Source organism: Plecotus auritus (genome assembly GCF_963455305.1).
Source record: "Plecotus auritus genome assembly, chromosome: 4".
In the NCBI taxonomy this organism is placed as follows: Eukaryota; Metazoa; Chordata; class Mammalia; order Chiroptera; family Vespertilionidae; genus Plecotus; species Plecotus auritus.
In genome coordinates, this window is record NC_137775.1 from 126025007 (window position 1) to 126040311 (window position 15305).

At 46.6% G+C, this 15305-nt stretch overlaps 1 protein-coding gene and 1 long non-coding RNA gene across 2 annotated transcripts in view; both read right to left on the reverse strand.

The window, feature by feature from the left end:
* The window catches only part of LOC308247453, a 31942-nt gene that overhangs the window by 13845 nt on the left and 2792 nt on the right, over positions 1 to 15305 (reverse strand). The gene's annotated exons all lie outside the window — the stretch shown is intronic.
* On the reverse strand, positions 558 to 3871 carry OPN1SW (opsin 1, short wave sensitive; the record flags this gene model as incomplete). The annotated part of the gene is made up of 5 exons (XM_080666587.1): positions 558 to 677; positions 1619 to 1858; positions 2549 to 2714; positions 3057 to 3225; positions 3517 to 3871. 5 exons carry the CDS (start codon positions 3869 to 3871, stop codon positions 558 to 560), a joined length of 1050 nt encoding a protein of 349 aa, XP_080522713.1.

Consider the following 15305-nt stretch of genomic DNA (forward strand, 5'->3'; position numbering starts at 1 on the left):
AGCCATGCTGGCTCGGGCCCATGGACCTGGCTGTTCCTGCCAGAGCTATACTGACGATTGGCATGTACTATATAACAAATTCGTTCAAACTCATATTTGGGGCCTACTAAAGGTTTTATTTGTTTTTTCTTTAAGTCTCTCCCATTTCTAATGTGTTTTCTCAAAATGTATCATCTCAGAACACAACCCCAGGAGGGAAATAATGTTACTAAAAAGGGAGATAATTGTTACTCATACACTGAGAACTCAACCATACTCCTTTATAGATGCCTTGTAGTATGTAGAGATGAGTCTGCAAGTGCTGTGAATCTTGCCGCTTAGTAGAAACATGATTGTTGCAAAGGCCTTTGATGTGTTCTGAGGTGGACCCAGCTGGAACAGTCGCTTTGTAGGTAAGAAGGGAATACTAGGAAAATGGAAAATCGATCCCCCAAAATGGTCATCACTCCCCTTCCTGTCTGTTGTCTGCGTGGTTAGTAGTTTGGTTTTTAGCAGAGAAAGTAGAAATTTCCTTAAATGTAAAATCCTAATTGCTGCAAATAGTCCAATATGGCGCCCTAGCTGGGGCCCACTTGGCTAGAAGAGAGAGTAGAAACTTCTGTTTTCTGGGAGCTGGACATGTCAGACTCATCTGTCATGGACTTCCCACACACCATCTCCATCATGCAAGCCCGGAACTGGAGAGAGAGGGCAGAATTGGAGATGGCCCCCTTAGCAGACCAGTACAGTGGAGATAACATCAGGAACTATGGGAAGAAATTTCTCTTTTGTATCCCCAAATGATGCCTTGAATAATGCTTAAAACCCAGGATCTCCTCCGGTGGTTTTGAGTATATCTTCCCAGTCCTGAGACTGCTTAGATTCCAGTCCAAGACTTCTCGCTGCTTGTCTACATATTACTACACATTCTGGCTAACTCACTGTTGGGAAAACTCAAACTAGCCTGCCTCCTAGAAGCACTTTCAGAAGCAGCCCTAGAGTCGGTCCACCCACCCACCCTCCCCAACTCCTACAAGGTCCTTCCAATGGGGAAAGGCCAATTCTGTCTCCATCCAGATTTCACATTCGTTTTGAATCCATCTCCGGGATTGAAGAAATAAAATAATTCTCAAGACAAGAACTCTCCTAGATTTGTCTTAAGATTTTTTGTTTGTTTTTTGTTTTTTAGCTTAGATTTAGGAATTGAGGGATAGGCCACCTGGGACCTTCAGATGATAAGCTGCTTTAGATTTTTATGCACGTGATTGTGCTCCCCATATGCTCCTGTGGGCTAGAAGTTGGACAAGAAAGGATTAGAACTGAATTGGAAGGACTAGAATGTAAGGGAACTCAGTTTTCCAATAAAACAGAAAACCATTTCACTTATCCTGTCCTTTGGAGCAACTCAATTTTTATGGCTCAAGTTCTGTCTTCCCAGGGTCCTGTGATATTGTCTCAATGACCACACCTCCCTGTGCTTACTACGGGCTTCCTAGGCTACTGAGGGTGTCTGTGGCTTCCCTTCTTCACCCCTAACCCTCTGAGTACAGTCGAAGGTACTCTGAGTTAAAAGTCGTTGGTGACAAGAACCAGGTCTTATGGACTAGGGTCTCACAGGAATGTAAATGGGGAACTTTACCTGCTTATTCATGAAGCAGTAGATGATGGGATTGTAGACGCATGCGCTCTTGGAGAAGAAGGCAGGAATGGTGACAAGCCGTAAGTCTAGCCCGTGGTTACGGTTGTTGACCATATACATGGCCAGGGCAGCATAGGGCACATAACAGAGACAAAAGGACCCCACCATCACCACCACCATGCGGCTCACCTCCCGCTCAGCCTTCTGGGTGGAAGCCGACTCCTGCTGCTGGGCTGCAACCTGGGAAGAGCACAGAGAACACCACATCCTCTTCTCCCCAGCCCTCAACTCCCAGATCTCTGGAGGGTTTTGTTTTTACCGGGGGGCATCTGCTCCAACTGCCTCTCTTCTGCCCCAGTTTCTGGCCTAGTCCCCGTGGCTCTCCCTCCTTGAGGAAGGCAGGATGGAGGCGGCTCTGGTCTGTGACACTGGGAGGATCACATGCATGTCTTGACACCTATATTTGAGCAGAGGTGACTCCACCTTAGTCTCCATTCCTTTTCATCATTCTGCCTATCCCCACTTCCTTCTTTGCTTTTATTTTATTATTATTATTTTTTTTAATTCTCACCCAAAGATATTTTTCCATTGATTTTTAGAGAGAGTGGAAGAGAGAGGGAAAGACAGAAATATCGATGTGAGAGAAACACATCAATTGGTTGCCTCCTGCATGAGCCCCAACCAGGGTCTGGTCTGGGGAGAAGCCTGCAACTGAGGTACGTGCCCTTGACCAGAATTGAACCCAGGACCCTTCAGTCTGCAGGCCAATGCTCTAACCACTGAGCAAAACTGGCTAGGGCTTTTTTTTTTTCCCCACTTGCTTTTAGAAATCCCTTCTACCTGGCTATGGCATTTCCAGATATGTTCTAGAACACTCCCCCACTCTTCCCTCTCACCTGGAGCCCCCTGACCATCACAAAAGCCACTCACAGCTCTAAGGGCCCCCAGCAACTGAGAGTAGGAGAAGCAGATGAGGGAGAGAGGCACAATGAAGCAGAAGATGAAGAGGAACCAGGTATAGTACTCGCTGCGATATTTGGTGCCCACGGTGTACCAGTCGGGGCCACAGGAACATTGCAGGCCCTCTGGGATGAACCTGTAAGGGACCAATCACTCACCTACTGGACAACACTTGCTCACTGTGGGGGCCCACCACAAGAATGTGGAGTGGGAGCCGAGATTCCTGGATTGGGTTCTCCATGTAGAACCCAGAGCATGCCCAGTGACTGGGCAGGAAGGGTTTTCTGTCCTCACCAGCGAAGGGTATAGCAATTTGAACTGAAGAGTAAACTTTAGGACTTGTCTCCCACAGCCCTTTCTCTCACCTGCTCCATCAGTTCTTTAAAAATTAGAAATAAAAAAAGCTTATACACAACTCTTTCCACCCACACCAGCCTCAGCTCCTAACTATGTCAGCATCACTACCCTGGGCTCTCACCGGCTCCAGCCGAAGAAGGGTGGGATGGAGACGCCAATGCCAATGGTCCAGGTGGCCAGAACCACTATCAGTGCATGCTTGGAGCTGAAGCGAAAGCTGCCGAAGGGCTTACAGACGACAATGTAGCGCTCAAAGGCTAGGAAGGCCAGTGACCAACCTGTTACCAGACCTGTGGTGAAACATGAAGGTAATGGGGTAGACAGCCCACTCAGCCTGGCAGGCGGAGTGAATTACAGAGTGGGGCAAGCACGGGGAGACAGGGTTGGACTAATGGTTGGGGTAGGATTTGGGATGCCGTGGGTCAAATTTCTAGTCTAGGCTTTGTATTCCAGTATGCAAAAGAGCACCAAACTCCCCTAGACTCCTCTTTTGGGATGCACTCTGGGTAGGCAGGCCGGTCCCTGGTTCCAATCCAAGCTCGGTGTCCCTTGCCTCCCCCAGTCCCCTTCCCCTGCAGTACCTGCTGTAGAGCCCAGGAAGGCCTCCAAAGCACAAACATGGCGGCCGAAGACGAAGTATCCCTGGCAACTGGCAATAAAGACAGTGAAGACAGAGAAGATGCAGAAGAGGAAGCCCCCCAGGGACACATTGACCAAAATATAGTTGAGGGGCTGTCTCAACTTTTTGTAGCGCAGTGTGGCCACCAGGACAGTGGCATTGAGTGGTGTCCCTGCAAAGAAGACAAAGCCCATGAAGGCTGCCTGGAGGTGGAAGGCCCAGACCGGGGCAATGTGGTACTGAGGCCCATCCCATGGTCCCACCGAGGAGATGTTCTTGAACAGATAAAACTCCTCCTCCCCTGACATTTTGCTCATGGATGTCCCCCACCCCCTCTCATTGCTCTTATAGATTATTCTCCCCCCAACTCACTAAAGAACCCGTCCTTCAAAGCCACTTGTGGGTTCCCTGAATGGTCAGTGCTGATCCTAAGCCTCCTAAGGACAAAGTTTGGGATTAGAGACCCGCCCCCCCAAGCCCCCACCTAAACCTCCTTTTGCAGCCCAAAGCCGATTGTGTGTTCTTCAGAGGATAAAAGATTGGGCTCAAAGAATCTGGACATGTAATACTGGGGACTGGGATGAACAAGAGTCAGCTCACGGAGCCTAGGAGATGCTGGCCCATATTTAGTAAAGATGCTTACGTCACTTTTTAAAAAAAGATTTTTTATTGATTTTTAGAGTGACGGGGGAAGGGAAAGAGAGAGAATTATTTATGTAAGAGCGAAACGTCCATCAGCTGTCTCCTGCATGTTCCCCACTGGCAATTGAGCCGGAAACCCTGAAAACTGGCAACCTTTCAGTGCCCAGGACGATGCCCAACCAACTGAGCCCACCGGCCAGGGCTTCCACCACTCTTTTATTTTCCCTTTGATTGGAGCTCTCAAGGGCACCTACTCAGTTTAGCTTCTGGCACCACCCCATCCTTTTAGGTGTCTGCATCCCATCTGCCCCTTTGTGGAAGTTGCCTCTAAGTCTCCCTCTCCAGAGATCTGGGGCTCTCAACCAGCCTGGAACCAGGCTCGGGCTGCAGGAAGGGACGGGGAATGGGGAATGTCCTGGGAGCACCTTAGTGCACTGCCTTCGTGGAAGGGTACCTTCGAAAGCATCCAGCTGCCTCTGTTTCTCCACGTTGAGTCTGCCCGGAGAGTATACCTTTCCTGCTCAGACCCTCCGCCGCCCCCCGCAGCCAGGTTGAGGTTGGTTGGAGCACTGTCCCTCTCACACCATGTTCATGCCTTTCTCTGCCCTTAGCCCAGCAGTGCCCAAGCTGTCACAGTCTTTTCTCCTGTCTGCTCACCCACGTCCTTCCCAGCCTTCACAACCTCACTGGCCAAGACCCCTTCTGTGAAGCGCACCCCAGTGATGTCAGTGTGCTGTAAGCTCCACCTACACTTACACTCAACACTACACTTCAGCCCTTATGTCTGCATCTTCTTCCCCATCTCAGCAAGCGATAAATGCATAGATAAAAGTGACACACATTGCATATAGATAAGTTAAAAGTGAAAGGATGGCCCGTAATGGTAGAGCAGTATATCTTTGATGAATCCCCCACCAGGGGCAAGAATTATAAACTCTGGACAAAACATACAAAACAACTACTTGAAAGCACTGTAAAGTGCCCAAAGCAGGCAGAAACTGAAAGGACTCCACACGTGAATGAAAGGAGCCAACTGCATTTAAATGGGTTTTTCCCCAGGGCACTCCTCAGTCTAAATGACAAGGGACAGCCTTTGTTGGCTTGAAGAGTCCAAGGACAGAGTCTGGGGCTCCAGAGCCACAGAAAGTGGAAGGTGGGCTTCCTGCAGTGAAGGAGGCCACAGAGAGGGAAGCCTTCAAATCCACATATTAACTCCCCTCAAACCCTAGGCTGACTGCTGAGCTCTTTATGGAACATCTCCAAGGACCCCAGGAAAAGGGAGAGCTGGGGTGAAAACTGAGCAGAGATTTGAGCTTGAGTTCGATTCCCACCAAGCTAAAGAAGCTGGACAAACACCAGCCTTTCCATCTGAAACTCCCACAATGCCACACCTTACGACTAAAATCTATGTCCCTTGAATGCTGAGCTGGAAAGGCTAGATGGAGACTTGTCAGCAGCTTCTGAAAGACTGACATTTCTACACACACACTTCCCACAAACACTCACCCACAGGTGGGGTTCTTGGCAGAGACCCAGCTTAGGTAAGGGCCTGGGAATTGCAAAGTCCCTTGGCCTCCACTAGATTGTCTGAGTCAGCACAACCCTTCCCCCTGGCAGGTCCTTGGGACCTGGACCAGACAGAGGCCACCCCTGAAGGCAGTGTTTGCAATGCCTAACCCTGGACAGGGCACATGGCCCTGGCTGAGTGCAGTGAGTCAGCCTCAGCTGTCTGTCTGCTGACAGGAGCCTGCAAGGGCAGCCCCTGGGCTTAGGCTCCGCCCAAAATGATGTGGTGAGAAGACCCAGGCCTTCTTACCCCACTGTCCAGGACCGGTGGCTGCGCTTTGGCCTCCCCCTGTTCCGTCACCTTCCAGACAGTCCCTTCTCACCCTGTTCCACCCCACTTCAGAGTAAGGACAGGCCCTGGCAGGTAGCCCAGTTGGTTAGAGTGTCAACCCAATACACCAAGGTTGTGGGTTCCATCTCTGGCCAGGGCACATACAAGAAGCAACCAATGAATGCATAAATAAGTGGGACTACAAATTGATATCTCTCTCTCTCTCTCTCTCTCTCTCTCTCTCTCTCTCTCTCTCTCTCTTTCTCTCTCTCATTAATATAAATAAAGGCAATGGGTCCAAGTTGGGGGCAACTTAGCCCCAGCTAAGAGGGGCAGACAAGCATAGAGTCTCACTAGCACCTAAGCAAGGGACAAAAAATCTCCAGAGTCATCGAAGCCATGGAGTAGGGGAGGGAAGCATGGGGTAAAGAAGGAGGGCAATGATATAAAAACAGGAGACATTTTAAGTCTATTTAAAATATATAGTGTCCTTTTCAGATTTAAAGTCACATTGTTAAGTTAGGAACATTAGAATACACTAAGGCTTCACAGAAGGTCATATTAAGTATGGCTAGACCAGGGTTCCCAACCACAGCACTACTGCCATGTTGGGTCAGACAATTCTTTGTCGTGGGGCTGTCTGCTCACTGCAGGATGTTTCACAGCCTCCTTGGCCTCTACCCATTAGATCTGACAGCAGCACCGCCATCCCAATCTTGATAACCAGACATGTCTCCAGACACAGAAGTCCTCTGAGAGGCAAAATCACGCCTGCTCCCTCCCTGTTGGCTGAGGACCATTGGTTTAGACTTACAAATGCCCAGAACTGAATGGAAAACAGTTCAGAGAAAAGTCATTTTTCCAGTCATTCTGTCTAAAAAAAAAAAGAAAAAGAAAGAAAGAAAAAGAAAAGTTGTAGAAAAAGAGCATATTTTCTGAAGAGTTTCAGGGTTCCCCCCTATTTTTTAGGAGCTTATTCCAGGAATAGTTTATTTCCAGTAATAGTTTAAGAGAGGTTGCAGGAATATAGGGGACACAACAGGAAATCATGCATCAAACATCAGAGCAAAGGAAGAGGAACAACAGTGGAGACTTCAAGAGACAGGAATGAAACTGAAAGTGACCACCCTGGGAGGTCCCTACCCATGGACCACATTTGTGCTTTCCAGCAGCTGCTCATTTCCATAATGCAGTGTCCAAAAAGTAAACGCAAACCAACTGTTCTTGGGAGTATGACAGACAATAATGCCCCCTCGGGGACTCACAAAGGAGACGCTGGTGTGATAAAATAAACCGTGTCCTCAACAACTTTTCTGAGTAGACACACCAGTTCCACAGGATGGGGTCAGCTGCTCACTATCACCCCTCCACATGGACTCGGCACAAGCACAGTTTGGAAGTGGACATAAGCCGGAACCATCAGGACGGGGGCCAATACCAGCGCTGCTGGGCTGCTGTCATCCAGGGGACGTTGCAGCTCTCTGAAATGCCTTTCTCCCTATTCTCTCTATTGCTTCTCTCTGCTTAGCTTTGTAATAATTTAATTTCTGTTTTGAGTGAATTATATATATGTCCAGAGCTCAAAATTCAACAAGTACAAAGGAATATACGGTGAACACTAAGTTTATTTCCCAGCCACCCAGTTCCCCAGAGGCAACTGGTACTTTTTGCTGTGTTTTCTTTTTTTATTATTGATTTGAGAGAAAAAAAGAGAGAGAGGAAGGGAGGGAGGGAGAGAGAGAGAGAGAGAAAGAGAAATATTGATTTGTTGTTTCACTTATATATGCATTCATTGGTTGCTTCTTGTATGTTCCCTGACCGGAGATCAAACCCACAACCTTGGCGGATTGGGATGATACTTTAACCAACTGAGCTACCCTGCCAGAGCATTTTTGGCTGTGTTTTTTAAAAAATATGTTTTTATTTATTTCAGAGAGAGGAAGGGAAAGGAAGAGAAAGAAACATCAATGATGAGAGAGAATCATCGATCAGATGCCTCCTACAGGCCCCCTACTGTGAAACTAGTATGTGCCGTGATCAAGAATCACACCATGACCTCCTGGATCATAGGTTGACACTCAACCATTGAGCCACACTGGTTGGGCTTTGCTGTGTTTTTGATGTGTGTGTTACATACTGTTGAGTGGCTCCAACTTCTGGAGACCATATGAATGAGCAATGTCCACAATGCCCTGTCCTCAACAGCCCTGCTCAGCTCCTGCAGACTCATGCCTACGGCTTCTTTTATGAAGTCGGTCCATCTTGTATTTGATCTTCCTCTTTTCCTGCTGGGTCCTAGCATTATTGTCTTTTCCAAAGAACCCTGCCTTCTCATGATGTACCATAAGTAGGACAGTTTTAGTTTTGTCATTTTTGCTTCCAGTGATGCTTCAGGCTTAATTTGCTCTAGACTAACACTTTCTGCAGGTGGGGAGCTTTTTTTTCTGCCAAGGGCCATTTGGATATTTATAACATCATTCACGGGCCATACAAAATTATCAACTTAAAAATTAGCCTGTGCTATCTGGGCAAACATTTAATGAACTCATCCCTAATGCCTTGGCAGGGCCAAACCAAACGATTTCTCGGCCTTTGCATGTCCAATGGGCCGGACGTTCCCCACCTCTGGTCTAGGGTATCTGCGGAGCTCTCCTCCAATCCCATATTTCTTTTTTCTTTTAATTTATCTTTATTATTGAAAGTATCACAGATGTCCCCTTTCATCCCCCCATTTGCCCCCTCCACCCCACTCCTCTCCCCTCCCCAGGCCTTTCTCCAACCCCATATTTCAAATGAATCCATTTTTTTTCCTATCAGCTATCTTTACTGTCCAACTTTTGCCTCAATACATAGTAACTGGAATAAGTGGGTGCAGATGATAGTAGCCTCAGTCTCCAATGACACATCTTTGCTCTGTGACCTTTCCTAATTCTTCCATTGCTGCCCTTCTGAGTCTCTGGCCTTCTCTTTGTTTCTTGGCTGCGGTCTCCATTTGAACTGATGACTGAATGAAGGCAAGCAAAATCCTTAACAATTTCAGTCTCTTCATTGTCTTTGTTAAAGTGCTCACAGTGGCTTGAGATGATGTGTTGGGACAATGTTGCCTGTTAACCTCCGACCCTTAGGGCTCTCCATATAAGTGATGAGATAAGAAAAGGGTTGACATGCTCTTATGAAAATGGGGAACCATCCAAGGGTTTGCCTGACTAAAAGCTACCCTCATGATGGGAGGAAAGTCTCAGAAGTAGATTCTCGCCGAAACCGGTTTGGCTCAGTGGATAGAGCGTCGGCCTGCGGACTAAAGGGTCCCAGGTTTGATTCCGGTCAAGGGCACGTACATTGGTTGCGGGCACATCCCCAGTAGGAGGTGTGCAGGAGGCAGCTGATCGATGTTTCTCTCTCATCGATGTTTCTAGCTCTCTATCCCTCTCCCTTCCTCTCTGTAAAATATCAATAAAATATATTTAAAAAAAAAAAAAAGAAGTAGATTCTCCCCAGAGAATTCCATTTGTGGCTTTTTAAAAAATATATATTTTGATTTTTTACAGAGAGGAAGGGAGGGGGATAGAGAGTCAGAAACATGAGAGAGAAACATCAATCAGCCACCTCCTGCACTTCCCCCACTGGGGATATGTCCGCAACCAAGGTACATGCCCCTGACCGGAATCGAACCCGGGACCCCTTTAGTCCATGGCTGTATCCACTGAGCCAAACCGGTTAGGGCCATTTGTGGCTTTTTAAATGCAGAGAGAAGGCATTTGGGCCTGAAGTCCCACTGCCCCTAGACCAAGGCCACAGTCATTTTAACCTGGAAAGAGAGTGCATGGTGGGTGCTAAGGGATTTCCACCAGGGTAGCACTTCTCTGCCCGGAAGCCCACACCCGGAAGCGCGCGCTTGTGTGTGTGTGTGGGGGGGGGTGGGGGTGGGGGGTGGGGGGGGGAGGGTAGGGGGTTATGGCTGACACCATGACAGAGGAATGATTACTGGTATTTAGTGGGCAGAACCTTGCTCCAGACAGGCCACACAAAGAAGAAGGATCCTGCCTCAAATTCCAGCAGCACCCCCAGAGGGAAGCACTGGCTGGGGCCCAACCCTGGTCTCAGCCCTGAAACATTCTCAGTAAAATCCCCCTAGGAGCCCTTGCTGGGAGCAACCTCACTCCCTGGCACACCCACCAAGACGAACAATGCAGGGAATGTCTGCTGAGGTAATGGAACAACGCCTTGGGTGTGCTTTTATTTATAAGCCACTTTAAAGCTGGGGAACGGCTACCCAAAAAAGACTCTGGCTTTAGACTAGATGAGCTGTTGCCTTTTTCTCTGGCCATGATTAGTTAGCAGGGCCAACTGTCTGGTCCAGATACTCCTGGGTGGAGATAATGAAATCTTACCCCCTGGGTACAAAGGAATGCTGGCCAATCCATTCTCTAAAGTGGAGCCATTCTTCCTGCTTATCCAAGAGAGGGATTGGTTCAGTAGGGAGCCTGCTTAAATGGACTGCGGGTGGGAGGGTTTCTTCAAGCTTATGGTTTCTACTTCAAGCCAAGTGATGAGGATTCACCTGAATATCTGTTGTACTATCGATTTTTTGTGCAAACTCCTGACTTTTACTCATTCGTGCATTCCACAGACATTTGCTAAGTGGTGTCTACAACAGTTGTGCTGTGAGGATGAAATGAGATTCACCTGGTAAAGTGCTTACACAAGGCCAAGCACACAGAAATGCTTGGAAATAGTTTGTATTGTTAGCATGACTGCCAAATGCTAAACACAGGGCAGGACCCAAAGGCCAGTAAGACAGGTCTCTGCCCCCTGGAACTCCCAGCCTCAGGGAGGACATTTCCCCTGGGAGCAAGCAAGGGTCCCTGGGGTGTGATGGGTGCAGTCTTCCACAAAGCCCCACTCTCTGAGGCTGACCTCCCAGTCACTCTCATTTGGGAAACTCTCAGCCCAAAGGGCCCCCACCCAGGCCTCCCTTGGCCTGTCAGTAGGGTTTCCCTGCAGTCTCCATGGGCAGGATGGGCAGCGGAGAGAGGGAGGGTATTTACCGGATGTACGTATCCCCATCCTTGGTATTCTAAAAGTCTGGGTAGGAGATGTGGTTGTTAGAAGATTAAATGGGATCTGTAAAGCAAGGAGCACACTGCCCAGCCCATCGTGAGCATTAAGTGGCAGCTTTCCAGGTTGTTAGAAGATTAAATGGGATCTGTAAATAGGAATACCACACAGCCCCACAGAAGGAAGAAAGAGCTCTGTAAGAATGTTTTCAGAGGCCAGAACATATGGGGGACTCTCTCTCTCTCTCTCTCTCTCTCACACACACACACACACACACACACACACACACACACACACCCTTACCTGCTGTAGATTAAATGGGACCAGTCTCACCAGGTTGTTAGAAGATTAAATGAGATCTGTAAAGCAAGGAGCACACTGCCCAGCCCATCATGAGCATTAAGTGGCAGCTTTCCAGTTGTATACTTCCCCCGGCCTCATGATGCCATCGTAATAACCCCGTTCCTTTGTATAGATCTTTACAGTTTGCAGATTCTCAAAACCTTCTGTAAGGCAGACAGGGCAGGTGTTACTTCCCCAACTGACAGATGAAGAAACTGAATAACTTAGCAAATTCCCACAGTGAAGGTGACCTGGGCAGCCTCCCGCACCCACACCCAGGAGGCTCTTAGGTTTGGAGGCCTGATCCTGAGGTAAGAAAGAAGCCTGGTTCATCATCGGTGCAGGAGATGCCAGACAGGCTCCCTGAACCCTGGGTTTCCCCGAAAGTGGAGGCTGCTGGAGGCTGGCTTCTTCGCTGCCCTTCCCCAGCAGCACCCCCAGGAACTCCACGTGGGAGCCCTGGGGAGACTGATCACGGGTAAGAAGGGGCCCTGCCTAGAGTACCGGGTTTCTGTGTAGCCCTGAAGTGCAATAGGGAGGAGCAGGAGAGCGCGAGGCCTGGGGCATGCAGCCAGCCTGGGCTGGGAGCCAGCCTGGAAAAGAGAAGCCACCTCTGGAAACCACAAACTATGGCTGAAGCTGATGTGGCAGGGAAGGCACATCTGGCAGGAGGCAGTTATAACAGGCTCGTTGGTCTAGGGGTATGATTCTCGCTTAGGGTGCGAGAGGTCCCGGGTTCAAATCCCGGACGAGCCCTGCTTTTCCTGGATTTATTTTTCTTCTGCCCTCCCCACCCCTACCACATACCTGCCTGCCCTTTCTGGAGTAGAAGAACACATATGGCCTAGGTCCCCATGTAAAACCCAAGCTATGAAATGCACAGGATTCAAAGACCAAAAGCTAAGATTCAAAACTGAGTCTCAATTTTCCTCTTGGTAATATGGGAACAGTAATACTTATTTCTCTGAGAAAGTATGTGAAATCTTCTTGCACTTTACAGACATACAGATTGTTAGGATTAATAATAACATAGAAAAGCCAGAGTGGAACTTCTGGCAACATGGCAGACTAAATTAATGTGGCTATCTCCTCACCCAGTACCCCCTCAAACACACACAAAAATTTGCATAAAATAGAATTTTAAAATTAAAATATGGACAATTGCAAAAATTTAGTTAAAAAAAAAAAGAAACCCAAATAATAGACTTAAGGAAGGAAGACAAAACCAAATAAAAGAGAAGAGGCTGTCACAGTGGCCATGGTGGGTTTCAGACAGATATATGCCCAGAGACCTGGAACTGCATTTTAATGCTTCTGGTTATAGGATATGTGGCTTCAGCCCACCAGAGATAAGGCGCTGGGGCTGGACCCCCTGCATAAAGATAGAACATCAAAGATCTACCTTCTCCGTGGAAAGAAAACTAAAAACTACACACACCAGTCCAAAGAAGCAGAGAAAAGGAAAAGAAACCCTGAGAGACTGAAGTCCCAAGTCTGAGCAAATGCTTGTATTGCATCCGGATTTACATTATCTGCATGATGCTGATTCTCAAGCAGAGAAGTTAAACAGAAATCTGGTTTTGGACCCTTGAAATCCCTAGGAATACCACACAGCCCCACAGAATCAAGAAAGAGCTCTGTAAGAATGTTTTCAGAGGCCAGAACATATGGGGGACTGTCTCTCTCTCTCTCTCTCACACACACACACACACACCCCTACCTGCTGTAGAAGAGCTCACAATAAAATATTATAAACTAGACAAGGAAGTAATCAACCATAAGAAAGAGTCAGCAGACACAACAAACAGGAGCATTAACACTCCTAGAACTGTGCTTAATAGAAAAACACTATATAATAAGTATACTTAAAAGCACTAAAAATTACACACAAGAAAATAAACCACAATAAAAATATTGTACTATGAAAAAAGCAGCTGCCAAAACCGGTTTGGCTCAGTGGATAGAGCGTCGGCCTGCGGACTGAGGGGTCCCAGGTTCGATTCCGGTCAAGGGCACGTAACTTGGTTGCGGGCACATCCCCAGTGGGAGGTGTGCAGGAGGCAGCTGATCGATGTTTCTCTCTCATCGATGTTTCTGACTCTCTATCCCTCTTCCTTCCTCTCTGTAAAATATCAATAAAATATATTTAAAAAAAAAAAAAAGAAAAAAGCAGCTTATTGAGAGGGAAAGATAAAACATTAAGAAATGAAAGGCATATCATTGAAATTAAAGACTCAATGATGTATTAAACAGTAGACTAGAGCCAGTTGGAAAGAGTGAATTGGAAGATAGAGCTGATGAAATCATTCACAATTTTGAGGGAAGGTGATGAGATAGAAAATATGAAAGAATAGTTAAAAGACATGAGGGAAAAAAATGAGATATATATTTATATACATGGCATATCACAACCCTATCTATATATATAAAAGCCTAATATGCACAAAGTGTCTCCTCAGGAGTTCGATCACTCGCTATGATGTGCGCTGACCACCAGGGGGTGGCGCGGAACAAAGGGAGGCTCTGGTTGGCAGCCAGCAGCCGCTAGGGACCCTACCTGTGCACAAATTTCATGCACTGGGCCTCTAGTATAAAATAGGGGCTCCTGAAAGGGACAGGAAGAATGGGGGGAACGTAATATCCCAAAAGATAATGGTTAAGAATTTTCCAGCCCTGGCTGGTTTGGCTCAGTGGATAGAGCATTGGCCTGTGGACTGAGGGGTCCCAGGTTCGATTCCGGTCAAGGGCATGTACCTTGGTTGCGGGCACATCTCCAGCAGGGAATGTGCAGGAGGCAGCTGATCAATGTTTCTCTCTCATCAATGTTTCTGGCTCTCTATCCCTGTCCCTTCCTCTCTGTAAAAAAATCAATAAAGAACATATTTAAAAAAAAAAAAAAGAATTTTCCAAAATGGAAGAAAAACATAGGTCTCAGGTTGAAGAGTCCTGAGTTTATAAACACATTGTGGCAAAACTGCAGAATACTGAGGAAAAGAAAAAAATCTTAAAAGTAACAAGAAAAAAAAAAGGCCTGTTTGCCTAGAAAGATAATAGTTATATTGACTGACTTCTTATTAGCAACAAAATATTATAGAAAAAAGTAAAATATCTTCAAAAGATCAAGAAAAACCTGACAACCTCAAATTCTATGCCCACCAAGTTTCCACCTAAATGTGAGAAGTACGGAAGTTTGAAGACAGTGGCCGAGATTGTTTACTACTTGAAAACTTTCACTGAAATGCCACCAAAGGATAAACTTTACAAGAAGGAAGGAGTGGAGTGCAAGAAAGAATGGTGAGCAGAGAAATTTATGTTAGTGAATCTAATCAAGCACTGGAAGCCACTGTTAAGAGTGTAAATTGGTCAAACAGCTTTTTAGAGCACTTTAGCAATAACTAGTAAAGTTTAACTAGTGAAGTTAAGCACATATTCTATGACCTAGAAATTCTACCTCTAGGTACCTACCTTAGAGAAGTGCTTACACATATGCCAAGGAGGCATGCATAGCACTGTTCATGGCAGCATTGTTTATAACCCAGAAAACTGGAAACATTCTAAATGCCCCTGAGCAGAAAGATGAATAAGTAAATTGTGGTACCAGTATATTCAAACAATGAAATAGTATTCAGAAGTTAAAATTCACAAATAAATGTAAAACATCTTTGAGAAAAAAGAAAGTTTGCAGAATAGTGTATGCAGTATAATACCATTTAGATAGATTTTAAACGCAAGTCAATATTCTGTAGTGTTTGTGAATACATACATAGAGAATAAAACTGTAAAACTACAGCTAGAAGGGCTATCTCTGAATCAAATATGGCAAGAAATGAACAGAAATTGGATTTCAGTGGATATTTATTGTTATTCTCTGT